The sequence below is a fragment of the Haliotis asinina genome, chromosome 8 (genome assembly GCF_037392515.1).
Source record: "Haliotis asinina isolate JCU_RB_2024 chromosome 8, JCU_Hal_asi_v2, whole genome shotgun sequence".
NCBI lineage: Eukaryota > Metazoa > Mollusca > Gastropoda > Lepetellida > Haliotidae > Haliotis > Haliotis asinina.
This window is the reverse complement of record NC_090287.1, coordinates 23,455,649-23,482,036: the sequence shown is the minus strand read 5'-3', so window position 1 is coordinate 23,482,036 and position 26,388 is coordinate 23,455,649. Positions and strand designations below refer to the sequence as shown.

Here is a 26,388-nt window from a genome sequence, read left to right as displayed (position 1 = left end):
CATATAATATTCGACGCTCTTTTTCATTTTACGCTCATTCGCATCTATTCAGACATAATTGTGACTGGACATTACCAGCCGTTGACATTTTAACACAGCACGAGTGTATAGCTCTGGAATATAGTAAATGAATTATTACATAAATGTTATGATCAGCTGCGCAACCTTCACTGTGTGGAAATAACATTTACAGCTTTAATGTTGTCATTGAGGTTGACGGTTACTATTTTCAGCTGTTACAGTCTACATCCAGTCATTTCTGTTACCCCAAACCCTAATGTTAGACTCAGTAGAAACTGAGAGCACCAGGAGTGATGGCAACACAAAATACCAAACCTGCATTTAAGCAAAACACAACTCAATTCATTATTGTGAATATATCTTATGATTTAATAAACAAGTACAATGCTACAACATAGACTCTAGTGAAGAAAGGAAAAGAAAGGACGTATTTCCTATCAAAGATATAATTTCCTATTTCATAATTGCTGTGAAAGAAGCCTTTACTCCCAACAGAAAGGTTCGTACCCTGAAGTATTACAGTTAGCCTAAAAACTTACTTGATCTTAAACAGGATGATCCAAAGCGAAAGACGATGCTATGACAATTCTTCCAAACAATTGTAGTCTGATGTAAATACAAATACTTCAAACTGTAGGATTAGTTAACAGTTCAGATCACGTTATATAGTTTTCATTGACGACGAATGAAACTTCAGCTGCTTTGATGCCTTAGCATATACACTATTTTCTTACTTCGCAACTCGACATGTTGCAGGCCAGTGCATAAATATTCTTGATATTTAATTTTTAAGAGATTTAGAAAGATTAATTTAAATGTCTCATATGTGCTTAATAGGTATACTTCCAGGGAACAATTACTCAGCACGTGTTGACTGTCCTTCAAAACATTTCAAATACAGTGACTGTATATTGCACCGCAACAAATACATAATATCTATATTGCCCATTCTACATAATAATACTACCAAAACTATCAGTTGCCAACCGGAAAAACCTACATGTAGATATATGTCCATGTACTCAACTGTCTACACGAGTACACTATATATCAACGATACATCTATGACAGTCTTTGTACACCTGTGTGCAGTTGTTGAAAGGACGCCATGGAGTTCATGTAAAACCCTTGTCTTTTATAGAAACACGTAAAGATACCTACTCACAGACACTGAACATCTCCACTGTACTAGCTAGAAGAAACTGTATAGATAAAACATACACTTATTTGTATAAAGATGTTTGATCATAATCAATATATTGGACACTTTTCGTACTTTATTCTGTTATGTAAAGTATAATTAACTTTCAAGGTAAATATAAACGACAAAAGCAAATCCGAGATCCTAAGAAATCGTTTTTGTTTACCAAATTATGTGAATGAAATGAAATCCATATAGTTCTAAAGGATCAACTGCTACAACAACACAAAGAACATCGTGATTATTGATATTCCTGTGTATGTTATAAAAAACCTAAACTAACTTTGGTTTATCAAACAAGAAAATAAAATGGACAACACAATCATGAAAGATATATTCTAATATATCAAAAATTGAGTAATGACAGGTGATATATCGATGTTTTGTGTGTCTTAAATGGCCCAGGGCAGTCAAGCATCCCTGGCTAAATACCCATACAACTTTTCCCAGATGGAAACTGTAGAGTTGTATTCACAAAAGAACCGACACCTTTTTCAACAAAACCATACTCTCTTTTCTTGCCACCAAACCCTATATTGCTCACCTCTTTTCCAGTTCAACGCTAAGCAGTGCATTGTGTCGAGATGTTCGCGTAGCTCAGATTGAATTGTGCAGCACCAATAACGTATCTCGACATTGCACTATGTCGACGAAAATGTTTGACAAAGATCTTACATTCTGAGAAACGTTGAAGTGTGTCCTTCACCTTGCACCGGAAGTGCATCGTGTGTAGAAATTGCACGTGCAAAGCGTGGTGTGTGCAGGAACAAATTCCCACAGTATCAAGTGCAAACCACCAATCACTCCATTGCAGGACAGACGCCGTGGCACGTGGCCACGAGACCAGTGAAGCAAAAACCGCTCAACAAAAGCTGAAACCAACAAATGGAGCCGGTAGTCCTCACTTGCCCCATAGAGCCTCAACTGAAAACAAGATATCTGCGATGTTTCCATCGAGTAGTTTGTCGTCCAGGAAGCTGTCGTCCTTGTGTGTAACGGGCGGTGGGGAAGGTGCCTGGCGTTCTTCATAGTCAAAGCCGTCCCGATCATGGGGAGATAGGTCAAGGAGGCTGACACTTTTCCGTCGGGAATTGAGCACAAGGTTCAAACTCGTTGGCTGTTTATCCAGTCTGTCCAGATCTCCTAAACTGGAGCTGTAGGCACATCGCCCACTTGGTCCCACGAGTTTCTTGAAATCGTAATATTTAGGATGCTTTCCACTCCGTATACTAGAATCACAGGTGGCTATACTCTCCAGTTCACTGTCCCTGTCTGAACCACTGTATAAACTTTCCATCGACGCATTCCTCACATCCTCCGATTCCTCATAATCTTCACTACTTGCAAACGTTCCCTGTCGACTGTTCAAAGCCTGCCTGAGAATGTACCTTGGGTCCAGACTGTCATCCACAGACCGTGTGGACCTGTTGAAACGTTGAGATCCCGAACTTGCATGACTTGTATGGGATTCGCATGACGCTGAGTTCTGACGGAATGGTTGGCATTTCTTGTTTGGTTTGGACCCATCACACACGCGACTCAAATGCTTGACAAACACAGACGTGTCCAGTTCTACATTATCATTTTCTGCCATCTCAGCTAACCAGGCAATCAGTTTGTCATAGGAATCTACAGATGGACCTCGGAGCTCTTCTATTTTGTTGAGGGCATGCACTGAAAAAGAAAGAAAAGGATTATGAATAAACAAAACTGTAACAATTGGTTTTTCATAAGTACCCTAATAAAACAAACATAACACACGCGTGAAAAGATATGAAAACTGTTTGGTTTTCGCGAACACCTCATACCAGTACTGATTAACCAAATTTCAATTTCACAATATTTCACGGGTATTTTGTCGTTAACCTCCAATATATGTTTTGTGGACCCACAGAGCCCTAGACGTTTCATATTAACACGATTCCTAAATATTCCATAAACATTAATGGTACTGCATGAAACACAAATCATCCCTACAAGAAGGGGAGAACTCCAACACACACGGCAAAGTACAAGCCCGTTTGTAGACAACGACGATCCCCACAACGTGGGCACTAGGGAGCGGGCTGACTTAAGTACGGAACAATCCAGTATGACAAACTTATAACAATTAGTGTCAGGTTACCAATTATGCCTCAACACATTTATTCCCTCCTCCAGTTCCTCATCCACTGGCACTGATTGCCTGCTCTTGTGGTCCATCTGCCTCTCGTCGTATTGATCAAGGAAGCCAAATGTCACAGCGCTCGTTACATAGTTTCCATGGTTCACGGTAAAGGGTCGTCCACTCAAAAGACTGGTATCATTTGTGAAGTGTTTGTTTACATATCTAAATGTTACTGTGTACATGAGATTTTGTTGCACTTTGGGGAAAAAGAAAAGAAACATGTATATATACTCAGGGGGAAGTAAGAGATCACATTAAAGGACATCTATTGCTTTATGTTTTTTCCAAGGTTTTTACAGAAGCTTTGTATTGCATAGTTTACGAGGAAACCTGGAAAAAGTAAGGTAACACTTGTGCTTTCATGTGATCCCTTATTTGTTTCCTTCGGTATATGTAATACATTTCATAATGAAGTCAAATATATTGGTTTATAGATGTATCATAAAACAATAATTTATGGTCATGTCCACGGTGATGTTACATCTTTTCGTAATTCGTAGTACGCTAACATAACAAAGCATTTTTGAGTTACCATTTTTCATAAGTTTCAATGTCATTTTGTCTTTTGCGTACATTTCGTCTGATAATCGAGGCTGACTATTCTCTATTGTTGAAGTTTTATCACTAACACGACTACAACAATGCAACTCAAAATGACCTATCTTTAGATTTATTTAATACATAAACTGGATTTTTAATCTTACCAAAGCCTCGTCATCAAATGCATTATACATGTAGCTCTCAGTTCCTGAAAGGAATCACTTTCGTATTGCTCTATTTCAATCTTACAAGAAACGAGCCTGCGCACGCGCCATCTGGTGCAATATGGGTGCAGATGGTGCAAACCGAGAAACCCAGTCTAACTGCACGACGTGCTTCAAAACGGCATGATTAAAGGATGGTCAAGTGTGGGATTGATTAATCGTAAAAGGAAATGAAACGAGTATAAAATAAATGATCAATTAATATAACTAATCTATTATTAATCATGCAGTTATGTACAAATTGATAAAAGAAGTAAAAAAATTGGTTATCGAAAAAATGTGAAATGGCCTAATAGGGATGATTCCACATAATGGTTTTATAAGACTGTTTTGAAGCCTATGCCTTGCATGTATAAGCCGATTGTTTAGTTAGGTAGACGTCCACGTTCACCGTAGGTGGTGTGTCTAACGACATTTAAAGGTTAACAAACTTGTATGTAGAATTAAAGAAACTGCGCGGTTGGTGGTCGCGTTCCGCAGAGCCTCACATAGTGGAAATACCGGAATGCAGTCTGCATGATTATCAGGATGTTACAGCCAGTTGGAACCATCGTCAAGGCCCTCGTAGAAATAATTGAGTTATAAACTTTACGCCAATGACGTAATGGTAAACCGGAGACAGAATTACGTGAGGTCGTGGTACCCTCACTAGGAAACCTGTTTAAACTAGTCGTTAGGGGGATATCACGACATCCATAATTCTCTTGGAGGAAGATTCGTGTGCTTCACGCTGATGAAAGAAATTAGTTACTTTGATGTGGCTTGTCAGATAAAAGGATGACGTAAAGATGAAGGTGACGTTTGTACGGAAAGTTAGGACGGCGATGGTCGTACATATAAGATTATTTCCTACCTACAGTCAGAATTGGTGATGAAAGGATGTTATTTAATCTTACTTCAATGCATATGTCGTGTGTAGAGTTAAATTCGTTGACTGCGTTCCACCGCATTACGAGGGGCCGGCATCATGTAGAGTGTGTGCCGCCAAAAGGATGCTAATTCATTTGAGCTAGAGATTACATGATTACATTTCAAGGTTCTGGCCCAAACAAATTAATGTCACGTGTTCGCCACTTTGAAAAAAACATTGTGTACGAGCACCTTTGTCCTTCGGGAATCTGCGATCAGTATATGTGACCAGCTTCAGTAATGATTGGTTTGTTTGTTACATATCGGCACTCGGCAATATTCCATCTATATAATAGAGTCTGGACCATACAATCCTGTGATCAACACCATCTGCGTAACTGAGATATGAGGTCACGTGTCAACCAAGACAGCGAGCTTGACCATCCGATCCCATTAAGACTGCTGCGTTTCCAGTGAGTCAACACGTCTTCAGTAACCCTTGCTTGTCGTTAACCATCCTGATGGGCTGGTCAGGCTCGCTAACTTGGTTGGCACATGTCATCGTATCCCAGCTGCTGAGATAGATGCTCGTGATGTTGATCACTGGATTGTCCAGACTTGATTATTTACAGACAGCCGCCATATAGCTGGAATAGTGCTGAGTAAACTTAATTTCACTCACTCACTCACTCTCCCACACTCCAGTGAGTCAACAACGGTCAGCAACACTCAGTTACATCACCGTATCCTGTCAGTAATCAAACCAGTGACTGAAAGCATGAGCAGCAACCCCTCCTGTCAGGTGAAGATGACTCAAAATCAGCCAGGTCTCATATCTGGACCCCTGATCCATTTCAGTCAACCTTTATGACAACAACTCTCTGGAGATGAATTTCAGATTCATCCGGATTCATAATGTAATATAGACCTTTTTAAGCTGGAATGTGAATACTTTCTCTGATTGGCCCCGGGAAGAGGTGTAGTCATCTGTGCAGGCGAAACAAAGAACGACTCCTTGAAGAGGTTTTGACTATATCCTGGGCGTAATTATTGGTCTGTGTGAGATTTGAACCGATTTCTATAAATAAAACGGTTACATTATCGAACACTAGGCGCGTTTTGGTTTGGTTCTAGGTTAACTGATATTGATGACTTATTTGGTACGTTATTAAATACATCGATCACACTCAGTACAGCATCGTCGATGGACGTTACCGTTGTCGTTGCAGTGCTGTCTGGATATGTGCCAAAAGTTCATTGACAGTGGTTAATAGAAGTAAGCTGTCGAAGGACCTGTATTTCATTTCACGAAACGCTATTTCAAAGGACACGTATAATTTAAACGTGTTCCTTTAAGGATATTCAGAGACGTCACAATGCTTTCATCCTTTGCGTGAAGGAATTAAATTGAATAGCCCCTGGTTGTGTATATATTGACTTAATATTGATCATGGAATGGTTGGTGTCTTGAGTCAAGACCGAAACTGCTTTGGTTTCTCGTAATACGGGCCGTGAAGATCTTTAGCAGCACTTAATATAAGAGATGACTAACAGGATCGGTGGTCAAGCTGCTGGCTTGTTCGCAGCTTCATAGTGTCCGCATGTACGTGATGTCAGTCACTGTATTGTTTGACTCGATGATTGTTGCCATGTAATTTTAGTTGGAAAAAATATTGCTGAGTGAAGCGTTAAACAAACCAAGCAAAGATAACAAGTGATGTATCTCTGAATCCATAAATTTTGCTCCGCCGTGGTTATCAACACTATGATATTCTTTAGGCATAACTGGTACTGTCATGCAATAACAACTTCAAATCTATACCAGATAAACGAAAAAATGAGGCTTTTAGTTTCAGTATCCACAAAACATGGAGTAAATATAATTCTCTCTGCTTCTAAGCAGGTTCCATCAGAAGCCACCTGATACTGTTCCCCTAACCTTTTCAATAATGACCGAATCGTCCATTTGTTCGGCGTACACGAGAAGCATTAGCCGGTAATAGGTAGCCAGTCTGAAGCCTCCGCAGTGAAAACAGTGATACTAGTAGTTGATGGGAAAATCACATGTAATAAGACGGGGAAGAAAATGGCTTGTAAGCCCTTCTGTGTTCGGCCTTCCAGAATCATTAGCAAGCAAATAGCACTGTGCAGCTTGGAATGTCAGGTTCATTTAGATGAAACGACAAAACTTTCGATTTCATTTGGGAAAATCAGAAGTTGTAAGATGTAATTACCCCTTTGGACGTATGTCGGATGACTGTAAGGAATGGTCCCCACAACATAGCAAATATACATGGACAAAAACAAAATGTTCACTTTTCCTGGGTCAACCGTGTCATCGTCTAGATCGCAGGAGTGGAATTGTATGGTGTCTTATCGGTCAAGATTTGGCGTTGTAACACAGGGAGGTCTTTCCAGTGCTCAATTTTACGGTTTTCTTTCATACTGGTAACTGGGCTGTGCTGTGTTCTCGTGGTGAAAACATTCGCCTGTCATGCAAAGAGCCTGGTTCCAATTTTCACACGCATACAATGCGTGACTCCTATTAGTGGTATCTACTTAAGTAATTTAATTCATTGTGCGAACATATTCCTCACAACAGATAAAATATAAAACATGCCAATGCTGAGGCTTGACACGTATGGTGACTGTCACGTGTTAGTTTCACTCAGATACGTGTCGAAGAAACTTTGGCGTTATAACTGCACAGGACAACGGGGACGTAACTCTTGCACTCGGTGGCAACAGCTCATAGAGACTCGTCCACATGTATGGTATTAATTTCGTATTTCACAGCGTTTAATCAAGACGGTAAGTCGCTCATTTTGTTGTGAAAACCCCTAACAGTCCTGGTTAATTCGGTTCAACAGTCTCGTTGCAGTTCCTCGCCACTTGACCTACGACGGAGGCATCTGACACTATTTGTGGAAACCTGTAGCAGACATACTTGATTAAATACCGTCTTCTGACCTTGTGTAACTGCAATCGGTCTTAACACGTTTGTTCGACAGAACCATTTAGCAGTACCATCCCACACGAGTTAAATATAGCTACTTCAATCTGGCTTTCTATCTAACGTTGATAGAAGACATATAATACGTCTAGTGTACAGTGCTGTATCACTTGTCCCGACCCTTCATTTCAAACAACTTGCGATACCGTCAGTTCCAAACGACGTGTTCGAAGTGGGTTTGCATTTCAAAGCTTGCTTATGAAATGCAAATGATAGTTGAAACAGACATCAGATCGACTTTGAATGGTAAGCGTCTGCAAAGCATATCTTTGAACAGCACTTCAGCTATACCATAGCGTGTCGTCGCGTTATGGAAGAACACCCACTTTAATGCATCCATACCACTACGGCGGATTTGAATGAGCAAACAGGAGTATGTCAGAGACAGGTACCAAGAACATCTCGGGTATTAAAACATCTGGTAACACATGGCTGTTTAGAAAATTAAACTCTTTAACAAGTAAACACGCTAACATATATCGAGACCACCACCACGTTCTAATGGCCAGAAGGTCTGCTACATGGGCGCAGATTTGGGATTTGATCTCCGGCAGCAACCTCAGACAAAAACATTTTAAAATGTGGTATTTGTTGCTACTTTGCCTGGAGTTCGACATTAATGTATTCAAACTAGTTTTAATTCCTCTAAAACTACGCTTGATTGTACTGGCTGGAACAAGCAGACGAACGTGAATGCAAACACATGCGCACGCAGACACGTACAAACGTATGCACGTGGGCGTCGACAAACCCTATATCATCTCACGTACGTGTATAAAGATGATGATGCATAGAATTCAAGGCTGCCTCTCTGCTGCTACACCTCCTTCCCACACAAGTTATAGACAGATCTGGAGAAGATCTACTTGAAGTGAAATTAGAACGTCCCGTCCCTTTGACGTAAAACAAGTTGTAAACAAGAGTAAACACACTGGGTCGGAAGTGAAGTCAAGTGAACAATAGATGATACGAGTGTTGACGTCATTGGACTGGCTATATGACTTCCGCAACACAAAAGGCTGTTTGCACCATCAGTGATTTCGGACTCCATGTAAGCCGCACCCCAACTCCATCGACCCTCACGTGCAAATATCCATTCAAAGAACTGGCAATTTCGCAATGACTCCATGAAAATAATAATGGAATGAAAGGTCTACAGAATCATAAATTCACATTTTCCATTCAATATCAACATAAAAATACAATTATGAAACAGGTTTACTTTCCGCGCGTAGGTATACACCTTGTGCAGATAATGTGATACTACTACAAAAGAACTCCACACATTCCGGAGCTAGAGATTGGACCAGCGATTCCACAGTGGAATGACGTCAGCCATGTCAAAATGCACAGAGTTACACCAACGTGTGCAATCTACTAATGAAACCCAACGGGATTTCAACAAGAAAAAATAAAATCACTGTGTATGCCAAATCAGATACGACAATTCTAATAAACATGTTTACAAAGGTATATCACCCTATTTATGCTGTAATTTGGTAGACAGAGTTGTCAATAAAACATGAGCATGGTGCGTGTTGCAAACCATAAATCTTCTTGGTAATTTCAAGACACGTTATCTTTAATGTCCGCGTTAGCAGGTAAATTGATGGTATTTTCTAAAAACCCAACTTGCATTTCAATGTGACTGCGGTTGGTTTCCTGCCGCACTGCTGTGGAAAGACATGTCATATGAATGTGGTTTCCCTTTCAGCATAAAAGCATTTCCTTTTTGTATATTTGCCTCATAATCCATACTCTGTACGTCACTTGCTTGATAGCGGTGTTCAATGCTACACCTAAACGTCGCCCCCTACTTTAGCTGTTCATCAGTATACTCCAACCTCAAAAGGCCTCTCTAAGAAATCCGTGCTGGACGTTAAAAGCATTTTTTCGTAAGTTAAATGGTTTTAAAACCATTACCTCCACTTCCATGAATACATTATTATTATATACTTCGCTTCAGAAATACGCGACGATCGAAGCACCGCCTGGAATGTGGAGATCTTAATAAATAACCTCATTAAAGTGTGTTCAATTTCAGTTTGTTTAATGGATGAATTGTTCATGTCTATAGAGACTCCCACCTTGTTGGGTTTCAAACTATTGTAATGCAGTGTGTTGTGGGAGTTTTTTGCTATCTGAGCACCAATCCATTACAGATGTTTGACATAGAATGAAAAGCAAGAAACTATTGTTATACTGTTCACGCGGACAACTACAAGCAGATTTGAGAGGCGGACCTTACCCGCACTTCGTTCACCAAACAAACACGTGTGATGTTTTGTTTCTTAAGAATGTGGGTAGATATATAAACATCACGTTGAATAATGTAACAAAACATTTAGGACACTATGCATTGATTTTGAACGAGTCCGTCTTTTTATTGTATTGCATTGGGAGTTTGAACTGAACAGGAGTGCATTGTAAACACACTATGATCGCGTGGGCTTCTCATGCATACATGCATTGATCCTGCATACTCCCACAAGAAAACACCTAAACAGTCCCAAGGAAATATACGAACACTTATTTCCTATTTCAGCTTGATTAAATCGAGTACTTTGGGAATGATGGTTGCAGAGCTGTGTTAACACTTGGCTGGATATGACACCATTATGCTTTGAGAATTCCTTTCAAAGGCACATAGGAGAAATAATTCGTGTCGAGATACATACTGATCAGGACTGAAGATCGGATTGTCTCCCCGTCTCCCTTTTTTCACTGCTAAGGGACATTTGACCATGTGGTGTTAGACGCCGTAAAGAGCAATGCCCTTACATGTGTACAGATCAGCCTAACGTCGGTTCACCTTGATTATATAACCCTTGGGAAATGGGCACTGTACGCGTTTTTTAATAAAGACTCTTAGACCTTCATCGCTTTGAGATTTCCTCCAAACCCTGGATGCAACTGAAAATTGGTTTTGTTCTTTCGTGTGTGTGCTGTTTAAACCCACACTATTCTAGCCATAAGAAGAGCTGCAGCTGGTGGACATCGTAAGCATCGATATTAGCAACTGGGATACGATTTTCTTCTAAGGTCGAAACTCTCCCAAACAGCCTCTGTTCTTTAATGCCGCACTCAGTATCTCAACTATATGACGACGGTCTGTAAACAATCGAGCCTGGACCAGACGACCTTGTGATCGAAATCATGAGCATCGATATGTGCAAGTGAGAACCGATGACATGCATCAACCGAGTCAGCGAGTCTGACCATCCGATCCCGTTAGTCACCTCCAACTATAGTCATGGGTTGTTCATGGCCAGTTAAAACCCGGATATTCACTGGTTCAAAACGTCTCTGCTTGTCCTGTACAACTGAAGGTGATGGAACATTCTATTCGGCACGTGGTATACGCTGCTTACTTTACAGTCGACAACACCAACGTTTCCATAAGGTGGTCCCAGCGCCACAGGATTCCCATCTCCTGTGTTTAGTCTTTGTAATAATTGTTTAATGTGCGAAAAGAAACCCCGGCCAAGCACCTGAGTGGATCAAAATGGCTGCAGGTCACACCACTGGGACAGGAAAGGCTGTCTATTTCAACAGTTTAACTAGACTTGTGTGGTGATAAAAATCGATTTGTATTCCGCGCAGGGTGATCACTGTATTTGTGACTCTAAACATCCGCTGTCTGAAGGATGATGATCAACAAGATAGCTCCATATTGAGGACTGAATGAGACTTAATGCCGTTCCACCAGATGACCTTTTTTATAATGATCAGTACCCAGGACAAAACAATAATGGCGATCCTGAGATTGCTGTACAAGCGGGGGAAAGTGAAGTTTGTTTTTGTGATTGTGTATTGTCAGTGCATCTTGACTAAAAGGCTGTTTAGTTACTACCGACCTTCAGTACTTGTTTAGGAAGACTCTCGTTACCCTCAGTGTGCCTTGTTCGTCTCGTACTCCCACGTCACAAATAAGACATATATCATATTCATCGATCCAACTGAAGATCCACGACTGAAATCTGAACTAAAAGCGTCTCACAGAGAATGAAGCTGTCATACCTCGAGGTGATGAGAAATATATATCCAGTAGAGATTCTGAAGTTGATCCAATTCGAGTTATCGATGTATAATCTCATCATATGTAAACTCCATACTTGACCAGTCTCTCAGTATATCCCCTTCATTTCATTAGATCTACGAAATATTGCAAATGTCAGCATTTTACAAGTTCAGTATATTTTCATTACACTTCAGCTGAAAATAATATAACTGACATTATCAGATATGTTTCAACAGACCACAGGGATATTGTATTTAAGTTAAGCAACATTCAGGCCAAGGTTCTGGAATCAACACATGCCCGTTAATGTGATAAAGACACACACAATGACACTGTACGTAAAACTGTATTCAGTGCTGATTAAGATTAATTACAGTACTATTATCCTCTTCCAAACAGACAATGTGATGTTTACCGTTATGCCCAACAAAAGAAGTAGCCTCTTTGATATTGATTAATAGTCGATAACTCTGTATTGTGATACCTTCAGTAAACCTTGATAAAAGAACAAAGGCTAATCAGTATTGATCCGCTGAATTATAGTCGATTAGTTCCGCCTTGTACGGACTAACGATCATAACAAGAGTCGGCAAATCGAACGTTGGTGGTTCTGGGCTGGCGCCTTAAGCCTAAGGTGTGTCATAATTTCCTGGTATCGAGGCCGCGGACAACAAACGAAGTATTGGAAATCAATGGAGATTTAGTTCTCTTTGTCAGTTTAAAAAATGTGAGATCAGCTGAGCGAGAGAAGAAACCATACCAATAAGTCTAAAAGAAATCCACTCCAAGGCGTCTTGGTTGTCGTGGTCTTGTCAATGTTTACGTCATGGATGGGTTTAATGCTCTTGGAGCTTGTTCGGTAGTACGACATTCAAGCAAAACTTTCGATATTGGTATCAATTGGTAGAGCTGAGTATCAACGTGTCATATATGTTGTTATGCATTTCCTTAAAGCACAAACAATGCTATACGTAAAAGTAGCTCTTTACTAAATATTTTACATAAACAATGAATAAACGATTTCCCTTAAATCGCCTTCTTCGTCCGAGTTTGTGACTTGTTGATTTGACTAATTAAATGGTCAATTAGAAATCCTTAAAGCTAGATCGATATGGGAAGAAATACCTTAACCCGCATGTTTCATATTTACAGATCATTCGCATAAACATAATATTATTATTTGCAGGTTAAATTCCAGTTCAAATTCCACTTCCAGAATCAACACAAAATGTCAAAGCACTGCATGCGTTAAATATGAGTGAACATGAGTTAACCTTTGGAAATCGAACCCTGGTCTTGTTTTACAAAATATTTACCCCAGGGACTACCAATGCTGTGTTCACTTAACGGAAATAACGTTACAGTATCGGGTTACAAGATTATGTTAAGTACGTACGTCATCGATCAGTCTTGTTTGTTTCTGGGTTACCTGTGTGTAAGTCTGTGGTAATTGACTGTTAATGTACCTTTGACATGTTTATGACCTCTGCATGAGATGAAAGGAGTATTTAATTTGACAATTGGCCAACAACGCATTAAAAAGAGCTAAAAAGACCCGTCCTGTACAGACAATCACAACCCGATAATTACAGTATAAAAGGTTTGTTTCACTAAGTGTACTTAAACATTACCTAAAACAGTAATTGAAATTGCTGCATCAACGTCATAAGTGATATTATATAACGTTTAAAGGTTCGAATAATGCTTCGTCAATAAAATATGTGTAATATTTAAATAAAATAGTTTCATCAGTTTTACGTACATGTATTATCTGGTTCATCGATACGGAAATCAACTAATTAAAACCTTACCTAGTACACTTATTATAGTGATGTAAAACGCGGGTGAAAAATTAAATGCAGATTTAGGAAAATGATTTATGAATATTTAATTTTTTATAAGCAACAGAATACCTTAAACAAACGTAGGTATTTAAGATTTAGATTTAGTTTTCATGTTTTAATAATTATGTAGAATACATATGAAGAGATTCCTGCCCCAAATAACCAAAACACTTTCTTGCAACTAACAAGGAAAATGTTTTACCGTACACCATACTCGGAAATGGTCGAGCCTCATCGAGCTGAGCTGGAACAAGAGCTACACGTTTATCTTACACAAGTGTGCGTGTGTAAAGCATTAGTTAAGTGGCTGTCATTAATGATTGACGAATGCTTTCAGAGAGACCTCTAGGGGACCACCGTCGAGTTATCGCGTAACCTCCACGGGAAAGATGGCGTGTGGGATAATCCAGGTACTCTACACCGCCACTTCAGACCTAACTCAGTGAACGCTGCTTGAAACCACATTGTGTGTTTTCAACAAACCACATTAGCTACATGTGGAGACTTGTGCAACGAATTCGCCCATAAACATGCATTGAGGTAATTTGGTATTTCATGTTCCTTGGGGAGTTGAGAAACGGATCGATCTTTGCTCAACATGAGCAGTTAAGCTTCGCTACTCATGTGTTTTAGGCTCTTCGGCGTCAATCACAAACCAATTTTCTCTTGATTTCGGCAAGAATTATAGATCTTAATACTTCTAAAAATACTCGTCCCTGTGGGTTGAGATAGCACACGAAGTCATAAACAAATGTTATGGTTTGGGAATACGCTTGAGATTGTCCAGCGATGATTGAGGACGAAGTCTGATTCCTGAAGTCTGCCATGCATATGGAACAAGGAGAAGGCGTGTTGGGCCTATTTTTCAATTTAGTCAGTTTGGCGTTTTCTAAATGCATTCGAAGGAACGTGACACTGTAACCGGGCGAGAAGCAATTCACAGACTACAGGAGGTAATGATTTTCCAAAAATAAATCAATTTATGACCAATATTCTCGCTGTTTGCATATTCACAAAGAACCGAGACAATTCAAACCATTGCGCTTGGCACATTGTAATGCATACATTTCAGTCAATACCAGAAAGCATGTGTTTATTTGTGCCATTATTTCTCAGGTTCGGTTTTACATGACTTAGAAAAATATCATGGTTTATGTCTGGAGGCTCGGATTTCAGTTTATTCAATTAGTTTAATTGAGGCCTATTTATATGGTAATGCAGATCAAGACCAAATAACATGATAAATCGTTATGCAGGGAGAAGCTTGTCTTGATTGATTTTGGATATTAAAACGAAACCATTCGTGAGTGATCAGTATTCCAGCTACATGGCGGCAGTATGTAAATAATCGAGCTTGGACCAGACAGTTCAGTGATCAAAAGCACGAGCATCGATCTACGCATATGGGATACGGTGACAAATCAACCACCGCGTCTTAAGACAAGAAAGGTTCCTGAAGACATATGCTTCTGTGTATACCTCCATAAATCTAGATGAATAAAGTAAACCGATGATTCCAACTGTGAATGCAGAATTACCTCCCTTGGCTGTTCAAGGGTTTACTATTCACGAATCCAAACTTAGCACTGATCGCCAGAGGTCGCCAGTGTTCATGAGTTCATTCGGTTCACTATTTCCTTTGCTGGGTAGTCACGTGTTTGGCCATGTTCAGCATCTGATTGGCTCCTAATCTGCCACAGGAAATGTCCACCCTTTCCAGGATAACTGGATATGAATTATGTCCCACAGCTACATCTATTAATATTAACCTAGAGACCTGCCATACTCGTACTTGGCCTCGAGATGTTTGAGGCCAAACCATATTAATCTGCGGACGGGCGTATTATCTTTCTAGAACCAGCTAATTAACCAGTGACCACAGCATTCGCAGACAGCGGGAGCCTCCACGCGTTTCATGAAACTTAAAGTTCATCATTACTAAGTATTTTGACGACTTAGAGGTGTTTGTAGCTTAATTTATATTATTGAGACGATTCGTGGTTAAAGATTTGTGGTGTGACGCCCTTTTACTAATTTGGGTCGTTGCCTACCTCCACAGATATTCCCATACACGTTTAGTACACTCGTATGTTTTAACTAATGCGACACACATTGCCTCACCTCGCTTCTCCTCATCACATAACTGACATGTTCAAAGTTGCGCTTAGAACTCATTCTGCATAAATCATGCATAATCTCGGCCAAAGAACAGGGAAGCGTTTCCCTGTTTCATGACCCAGTCGCACTGACGTTGCACCACTTGTCTTCACCATAATCCTATAATGATAAATACCCAACTAAATACACCACGCCCGGCGGTAAGCTCCAAATAAGCCTCGTTACATCAAGCCAAGTTGTTCCGCTGTGGCACGGGGCCTCTCTCAGCCTGGGGATACTAGGAGGCAAAGCAGAGATGTGAGAATAAAGGTGATGATCTAAATGCATGTCCCATCAGTCTCTCTGTGTTCATCCCTGAAACAGCAGACCATAAGGTCTTGGGACCGTCACCATGCTTAGTGCACCAATATCCGAAGACGTTGTCGGAGATCAGCTCCACGGAACAGATGGCTAATGACTTGCGCCATTACAGAAGGCAATAAAAATCATCTTTTTGGGTTTGGACACTAGGATAAGTAAGTAAGTAAGTAAGTAAGTAAGTAAGTAAGTAAGTAAGTAAGTAAGTAAGTAAGTAAGTAAGTAAATAAGTAAAATAAAAGAATAAGTAAATAAATAAATTTAAAAAATAAAAATAAAAACCACTATTCTAGGGTCGTCTCATATCTTTCTTTGACAAACCACATATATGTTTTTGGGGACAGCTGGCATTTTTCAAATTTCGAAAAGCATCTTTGCAGGGACAACTAATTCCAGGCCAAACACAATGTTTTTCAGACCAATAAAAACTTTCCAGGGCAAAACCTATTCTTCGATGGCCAACTAGCATCCTTCCAATAGTTTGCACGAATAACTAGTACCGCCCCAGAGTCACTCGGCATCATTCCTGGGCTACCTACCATCTTTCCAGAGAGTGCCGTGACTTGTACCTTCATATATAACCCATTCACTCCTTTAGAGAGAGCAAATGAAAAGTTTGTTCACTTCCCTATCGCTAGGATCGATGTTCATGATGTTGATCATTGGATTGTGTGCAGACTCTTTCCGTGTTGTCACAACCCCTAGTGTGCAGTACCACAACCCTGTGCGCTTAAAAGAACCCACGAACCTGTTGGTAGATGACCAGATGGTGGCCACACGAATACGTGCATACACCTAGTTGCGGGTACATCAACGTGCAGTAAACTTGGACAAAGTTCTGTGGCTATGTGTCCCAGTCCACCCAACTGTGAATTGGGTACCTCGTTAGGATGAGAGAGCAATAAACTCGGTGCGCCTAGTGGCAGCAAGAGTTGTATACTCCCCAGGGAGTTGAGATTGATAATACGATGTGACGCTGAGACGGACATCCAATGATCGGGGGAAACACATATCAGCGCCTTGAGCAAGCACTAGTTGCACGGATATGTGCGGTATATAAATATTCAATAATAAAAATAATTACCTTTGGAAAATTGGAAGAAAGAACAGTTCCCAGATATAGGTCTATGGGTTTCATGCCCTATATTACGATTAACTATGTTTCTATTCACATGGCGAGTATATCTGGTCAAACTATGTTTCTATTCACATGGCGAGTATATATGGCCAGACACCTCTGTGAGTGTGACGGTCTGGTCCCGCTTGTCCAACAATGTATGCAGGATACACATGTACCTGTTCCACTACTTCCATTAATACAATAATTCAGGTGAACGTGATTATATAGAACCATTAAAGTATCGAAATCTTGATAACTTATCTACACAGAGGAAATGAGACCATGGGGTTTTTTCAATGGTATTTGTAAGTCCGTAACGAGAAAATAAGCATCTTAACCTTGCATTTATCTGTTTCCCCTAATCATCCCTGTGTTTGAGTCGTGATGATGAAAGAGGGATCCCGGACCGTTTGTCCCAGCATGACCTGTGGCATTCCCTCTGAAATCCCACCATCATCTTACGCAAAGGGTGTAGACAAGAAAAACGTCACGGCATTGCCAGTGGTCAGATTGCCACATGCCTTGTCATCTTAGAGATCCGTCTTGGCAATTCTGACCCATATAACGGTCATTAGATTTAAATAGATCATGCTACACGAACACTTTCACAAACTCGCATTTATATAGCGTTCAAAATAGGTAAGGGGCGTTGGTTTTACTAGATGGATGAAATGCACATAATGAAGCCAAGGAGGAAACAGATGATGAAGAGAAATTAAGGGAAAATGTGACAATTTATTCTATCTCTTTGGAAATGTTTTACCTGTATGGATATATATTACTTTTTCTCACGTGCGTTGACATATGATGGAATATCCCATACTTGTTAGAGGTATATATGATTTAATACGTCTGTTAAAAGTACGAGTTTGTCTCGGTGAGATTGTAACTTTATCCATATTCTTGATTTTTTCGGTAATTGTGATCTGTCATCAGATAGGCATGTGTCAATGTCAATGGAATACATACCATTTTTAATGATTGCCACAAATGAAACGAAAAGAAATGGTCGTTTGATGGTGATGTATTTGATCCGGACATCGTAGTTTTGAACCCAAGTTTGCAATGTTTCGGCGGGGTTTTTCTCACTAGTGCTGTTTTGTTATTGTAATCTCGTGGTCAAATCCAATTTACTAGTGCATACTTTCTTTGGCCCAGGAGTTTCTTTGGTCCATTGTGTGCATCGATTAACCTAGGCATATTAGCGTGGGCTTTTCTATAATGACAACATCTAAATCCTCTCTAACGAGGTCTTCAAACGACAAAAACGTAGAAAATATCACCAAGGACACAGCTGTAGATCGGCTACAGCTCTCATGTTTACAACGTGATAATTGTTTCATCTTTTTAACTCTGCAGCTGTAGAAATGGTAATGCGTCATCCATTATGCGAGGATCTGGATTTAAGGACGCGGAGATATTTTAACTCATTTTTCAAAAACGTGTGCGAGTCATTTGGTATGTTTAAGAGAATACTACATAAAGTTTTGAGTGAGTGAGTGAGTGGGTGAGTGAGTTGGTTTCCTGGCATATCCTGAGCCGTTTGCCCTCTACGCGACCACCTGGTGTCAGAACTTATTTTCAGCGAACCATTCATACACTTTTCACAAATATTTCGTCTTTTTTGTCTAAAGGAATATGTTTCATCAGATAATCGAGACTGGTTATTTTCTGGCTTTGACGGTCATTTTTATTAATGCTGTGCGGCGTTTCGGCTATAACTAAAGCGTGTCAACTTGTTGATATGTCAGTCTCCTCTTTACGACTCTGGAGAAGCCCATAAACATGAGAGCAGACAAACCCAGAAACATAATCTGAGTGAGTGAGTTGGCTTTTACGCCGCTTTTAGCAATATTCCAACAAATATAACGGCGGATGAGACCTGAAATGGGATTCACACATTGCACTCATGTGAGGAATCGAAACGGGGTTTTCCGCGTGACGAGCTAAGGCTTTAACCTCTAGACTACCCAAGTCATTCTTTTTCAAAATACAGACCTGAGCTGAGTTTTCTCTATGAACACGGATATTTTCGCCCGGGAAGTATTAGCCACTGGAACATCCCGTGCCTGTTTTGTGTATAAAACAACACGTTCCACACTGGCTTGATCTAAAAGAAAGACGCTAACATGGACACGTAGATAATCTAATTTCTATTGAGCACAATCACATGTACACTGACAATGTTTCAACAATTATTAAAGTGATCAACCCGACATGTCGGAGGCCCGCCATTCAATAGGTTTGGGGAAGAAGATTGGATTTGAACTTGTTTTAAAATGCTGTAAAACCCAATTCTGATGCAGATTCTAGAAGAATGTAAGTTTCATACTGGATATGTTTGCGGAAATAAAGACAAGTGTGTTGTGAACCCCGAAAGCTGTTTTTTTGGTAATCCTTTCAGAGGAAGTAATTGTGTGTCTTGAAGCGCTGAACCAAGTTGTACCCTACAATGTATTCACGATGTCCTTGGCGACATAAACGCTCATTCCTGCTGATGTCGTTCGAGAGGCCCCATCATCCTCTAGTGGTAATTACAAAATTGCATGTTGAAAAGGTTACCCTCAGATTATTAAAATTCATGAGATAATATGCGAGTTCTCGAGAAGAAGACACAGAAGCAGAAGCAGTCTAAATGTGCGTGTTTGACGTAAGGCCCTTTTGAATAAAACATCAACCAGAACGAAATTTCACCGGGGTTTACATTATGTATGTTGTGACAGAGAAACATCCTTCTAACTACATACGTGTCAGGTTATAACGAGGAATTATGGCGCTGGGACGATCGTTGTTCGTGATCTGAAAACCACAGAACAAAACCAGCTTTGCATGTATTGAGATATGTGAGAACATGGGAAAGTTATAATGATGGATTTGAGCGATGAAGAAGAGGCAACGAAGAAGGAGGGGATGGATGAGAGAAGAAACTGAGAAAACGAATGAGGGGGAGAATAGGCAAGCGATTTTCAACAAATGAAATATATCAACTGAATGTTCTTCAAAAGAACGGGAAGTGAGTGGGTGGGTTGTATGGGCCGTGAGTGAGTGGGTTTCGGTGAGTGAGTGGGTGGGTTTAGGTGAAGTCCTGCTCAGCTATCAGCAGACTCTTCTCGACGGGGAACACCAAGAATGGTCAAATATTAGGTTTGGCGACAGAGTGAGTGACAGCGAATTCACTCTTCATAATGTAGCAAACACACTACTATGTTGTTGTCAAGGTTTAGCAGAAGTTCAAATGTGTTTTGAGAGGACTATTTGTCAGGCATTCATGCTATGATCTACCCTGAGGAGCTGTGTTCACATTCTAGATGCTTCTGAAGTCCAGTCTATTTATGAACGTTCTAGAACAACATACACCATAGCATGGGGAATTCTGAAAGGCTGTTAAGACTATGAAAGGGGCACAGAAGGGGGCAAGCGCATACCTCTATCAAGACCCGCGTTTATGTGAACATTATACTTACACCCTGAAAAACCGGCCGACGATTATTTAGGAAGCCAGTCCAGCATTGCTAATTCCATTGGATGCTTTTGTCACTGACTTTGTTTTAGTAGCCATTGCCGTTCAAGAACATCTGACATTTAAAATGTGCACTTTTGATTTAAGTACTGTCACTACTGAAAATACTTGGCAGTAATTTGACTTGACTTGTATTTTGATTTAAACATACACATGTATTTCATTCATTGAAGAAAAGGATTGGGCAAAAGGTATCCAACTTAGTGAAGTCCTCCTTGGTTTCTAACCTATTCTATTTTTTCTTAAAATATTAATATTGTATAGTTCGTATAATTTCTTTGCTGTTTGTTGATGTCACATTAAATTCTTTTGGGCATAGTTTTCTGGGTTGTAGGTTTTATTATCTGGAAGTTGTTTCATACATCATCGATAGCAGTAATAATATATTCATAATATTACAGTATGTACCCATTAAATAGGCATAGTGTGATACTCAATATCGATACTTTCTTTGAAAGTTTCAAATGTTGTGAGATACTAAGATGGTTAGAATTGTTTATTTCCTTTCTGTGAAACTTCATTCGGTGAAAGTCACCCCTGGAATGTTTTCTGAAATGTAAAGTTCAATTCTCTTCCAGCAGATTTCGTCATACTTTATCCATATATCTGTATAACACTTTATCCAACTATTCTGTAATATACATAACATATGTGAACTTATATTGTCAAAATCATAAAACGGACACTTCGCTCAGTAGATGTTTTGCTGAAAGTGGAAATGGTTTGGCCACTTATATTTACATGTTCTGTGAAGTTCGTGATAATGTATAACGATGGTCGTAGAATTAGGAGGCACTGCTTTAGCTAAGACTTCTGGCAGTGCATGGCAGCAAATGTTGTTATTTTTGTTATTATTTTATCCTATTTAATTTTGGTTTGTTTTCGATGCCTCACTCAACGTTTCCTGTACATGACGTTGGCCAAGGTATAAAGATGTCTGGACCAGGCTTCTCATTAGTGTTGCAAGCACCAATCCGCGACGTCGGAGGACAATGACCACGTCACCGATCCTGACAACCCACGCCACGACGTCGCCTCAGGGACCATACCCAACCCCCATGGTTCAAAGGCATGGGTGACATCTGTATTCTGGGGATCAGTACATGCGTCCTTACTCTAGGTGTGATGTGAAAAAACGTTTACGTTCTCATACATATTCAACACCACTTCGTCTCATTTCAATGTTTATCATGTATGAGGCACATTTAGGGTGTTCGCAATACTGTTGGAACAGTGCCCAAAGCGGCGTACAACACAACTCTATGCGTCATTTTCCAATGGATGTTATTAAAAATCCTGATATGTTAAAGTTTGTGAATTTATCAAGAAGTGACCAATTTTGAAACTGGCTTAATCTTTTAAATTGAAAAGAAATGAAGTCCATAATTACAGTACTCTTGGACAACAGATCAGGTGTGGGTTTGGGCGGGGGTTAGCTGCAAGGGTCGGTACTTAACGTACCGTGTAAACTGCTGCTTATACCCTTCTTTAACTATGACCTATTAAATAAACTATGTCTCTGTCATTTTTTCTTGTCCTTCTACATTTTACGTCATATGGATGCAAATAGACTGAGGCAACAAAAACCCTTTCTCTGCGACATACGCTTCCGACAGACATTTCAATGGCAACGGTCGAGGAAGGAATATTCTACTTCAACATTTCATCAGCTTATATTTGAATATACCATTGACTTTTCAAATGTAAAAATGCCAGAAGCTTGTCTGATACTTGGTTTATAAACTATAATGTCAAACAGTGCTTCTTAGTATACGTCACTGAATAATCCAATGGCTACGTCAGAGAACAATGCCTCAAGAAGAATATCTGTGGAAACACTCTACACATGGCGTAAAAGGCAAAAGTGTAGTATTTTTATGAATGGATAACTGAACGTCAGAGGTGGTAACGGGTCTCCGGGAAATGTGCTAGCACCTCTTGCTGTAAGGTAACGCTCTCAAGTTTTAAAAGATGTATTTTTAAAAACAAACATTTAAAACGCATATTTCGTTAGCTTTAGTTCGGTGTGGGCCGTTTAAAAATATATATATATATTTTATTCATTGTGAAGCAATGAAAAAGGTTTGATGATCAGCATAATTGAAACTATATGTTCCAAAATCCTTACATGTGATAGAAATACAATGACGGTGAAGTGTGGTCTTAATTATTCATTATGGATCACAGAATGAGTACGATACACTTTGAGGGAGCTGTTGTTGACTGGTAGTATGTTCAACACCCGCCGGCGCCAAATGACTCGCCAGACGGACACCAATCTAATAAAGACCGCTTCGGTAATGGCGGTAATGTCTTGTACGAGTTCCATTAATGGCCAAGGGCAGTCTAACCAATCACCCTACTGACGGGGTCGACATTACGACCTCAGTCACCGACGTCACTGTGACGCGTGATCACGTGCGACGGCGTGACGTCACAGACATCAACCTTGGTGTTAGTGCCATTATCGCTCCTCTTATGCTTTTCTCTGAGGCTAATAATACTTGTTTGGTAAGAACAAGATGGTGCTCGTGGCTAATACGATGCTACACCTACAAATCAGGGACATGGCATTGAATATAAAAGGTCTCAGAATAGATCCGAAAGTTTAAAAATATACCACCTCTGTGCAACCCTTTATTTTTTTTATAGGAATGAAGTATAGTGTGGCCTACATAGGAATCTTAGACATGCGGGAAACAGAATTAACTCTTCGGGCTGACATTGATTCATTCTCAGAGGGATTGTCAAACCCGACAGTAACCGGTGGCTGCTGGCCATAGCTTTGATCAAACCTATGCATGAACTTGTGAGACTGACAAAGATCTATTCAGCTTGGGGATGTGTCGCCCTGATTGGATCCATAGATGATAGAATTCCTAAACAGCGACTTCAGGGTGATCAGCCTGATCGATAAATTCATATTTCGCAACGTTTTCATTCGGGTTGGCTTTAAGTAGACGAGTAGTTTGCTTCGGCATGTTGATTAAAAAATTATTTTACAAATCTGCTCCCTGTCTATGTCGCTTCCCAATCTGAATATTTCGAATTCTTTGTTGGTATACATTCTTAAGAGAAGAAAAGCAGTATGTTCACAATGCACACCTTTTTCGCAAGCACCCGTTCACCATTCCAGAGCGATTAATACATGAACATACATCATCGTATAATGGACTCTGGTAGAGATTTCAGGTGATCATGGAAATGGTTTTGACTTATATTTAAGAGGATAATCAGCACATTGCTGTTAGTAGCGGATAATCAGTCGGTGCACATTGCTCTTAGTAGCGGATAATCCTTCTGTGCACACTGACCTTAGTAGCAGATGATCAGTCTGTGCATAGTGTTCTTTGCAGCGGATAATCAGTGGGTGCATATGTCTTTCAGTAGCTGTTAAACGGCCGCTGTACATTGCACTTAGTAGCGGATAATCAGTATGTGCACATTGCTCTTGGTAGTGGATAATCGGTGTGTGCATAGCGTTCTGTGCAGCGGTTAATCAGTCTGTGCACAATGCTCTTAAGATGATATTCAGCCGGTCCTCATTTTGCTTTAAATGGGGGAGGATAACCAGTCGGAGGACATCGCTGTTACCACAAGTTCCTTGCTCTTGGACTGCACTGTTTCATTTTACAGTTATGCAATTATATATACAATCATGTCTAGTCTAGATGTTACCAGCTATGCTTTTTAACGTTGTTCACTAAGGGTTTTACGGTTGTATGGTGACGGATACCTTTATGTTACGAAGCTATGGTGTGTTTAAATTGTTTACCGAGGGTTTTTTCAAAAGGTCTGGTGTCAAGGACATTGTTTTGACAGACACACAAAGAAAGGTAATAAACCTGTCAATGCAGCATAAATCCGCGCATATAACAAACAGTGGACAACAGTTTTGTTAGCACATCACGACAATACACGTCTTTGATGTTTTGGGTTAACGGTATGTTTGTTTTAATAAAGAACCAGGAAGTAAAAAATATCATATTAGGAAATGGGCATGTCTGTCACGTAATACACATCTGTACACTCAGCCATTGTGTAATATGATTTAACCCTCGCGCTGAAACGATTGGAGGTAATCTGAAATGACAGCCCAGGCCTAAAACACAATTCCGCTAATGTGCTTGGAAACGAGAGACAAAATTAAATCTCTGATGGGAATTTCATCTAAAATAATTCCTATCTATTTTTCTCCTTCTTTGTATGTCTTCAATCTCCAAATCTATTTTGTCACACGATCATACCAATTCCGAAGGGAAGCAAGCACATTGGTTTCCAAATTGAATTACGAAACTTTCCGCTTGGAATACTTGGATCCTAGTAGTGGTACAGCGGTTCAGAAAACCTCGGAATCTCGTGCTAAATCAATTACAACCCCTTAGCCTTGTTCCCAAGGAATGGCAGTCTGGCAGTTCAATAAAATAACACATCAAGGCCTTTCATGAAGGGTCGACTGGGGTGTCTTTGTTACAGAGGTGTTACCATTGAAGAACGGCGATAAAAGTGCGGTACTGGGCCAATGGACGCCATCTGAAGATACAAGCGCCATAGACGCAGAATTGGAATTTCCGGGGGAAATAGGAACAAAGGATTCTGGGGATATCTGACATTGATACGCCATGGATGGGAACACATCTTTCCATATGCATCGATCTGCAATGGTGTGTTAATGTTGCGACGTGGACGTTTTTGAAAGGACATTGATTGAGACGGACCGAAAACAGGCTCTAAAATGGAGTTCCTGTTCATTTCCACTTCATGCCAAAGGAGGCAGCGAAATGGAAATGTTTACACCAGTCTAAAGAAATGTACGAGAAGGCAGGATGTGCCTAGAGTCAAAAACTCTTCAAATTTCAATTTCTCAATTAATTCCGAATTACGATGAAAACATGCGGTAATTCAAAGGAGGGGGTGAACAATAATGGGATAATTACTATCAGAACAGCTGCAGAATGTATGGTCGTATGGTAATCTGGAGCCAATGCACAATGCCGGCGTCGATGTAACGCATGGGCAAGAACAATTTGTGAGTCAAGAGCATTATTTCTTTATATCAAAACCCGCCTCGCTCAGAGAAGGTGAAAAGATATGTCACAGTGGGCATGGAGTCCGATCAGCGCGATGACACCAACTAGTGCGGCTATGATACCGACATACCAACAAACATAATCGTTATTTTAAACACGTTATTAACGGATCCTGGCTAAATAGGGGACGCCACTCTGGACATCACTTAAATTCAACTATTTCCATAATGTTGTTAGCATATCCTTGCGGTTTAAACAAGTTAGAGAAACGTAATTAGGCGCCTAAAAATATACACGATTCATTCGCTGCTTACAAGTAGTATATATAAACTAGTAGCAAAGTATGGCAGCAACGTCAAGTGG

General features: G+C 40.1%; 1 protein-coding gene across 4 annotated transcripts in view; it reads right to left on the bottom strand.

The window, feature by feature from the left end:
- Positions 1–366: 366 nt before the first annotated feature.
- LOC137295017 (uncharacterized) overlaps positions 367–26,388 on the bottom strand; it is a 41,099-nt gene continuing 15,077 nt past the window's right edge. For 2 of the 4 annotated variants that reach the window (XM_067826268.1, XM_067826270.1), the window contains exon 2: positions 367–2,896. In XM_067826268.1, the coding sequence (XP_067682369.1) occupies positions 2,124–2,896 (773 nt within the window). In that variant the 3' untranslated portion in view covers positions 367–2,123. Of the gene's footprint in view, positions 2,897–3,347; positions 3,387–20,222; positions 20,275–26,388 lie in introns of those variants that run through there. The other 2 variants (XM_067826269.1, XM_067826271.1) reach the window with 2 other exon arrangements.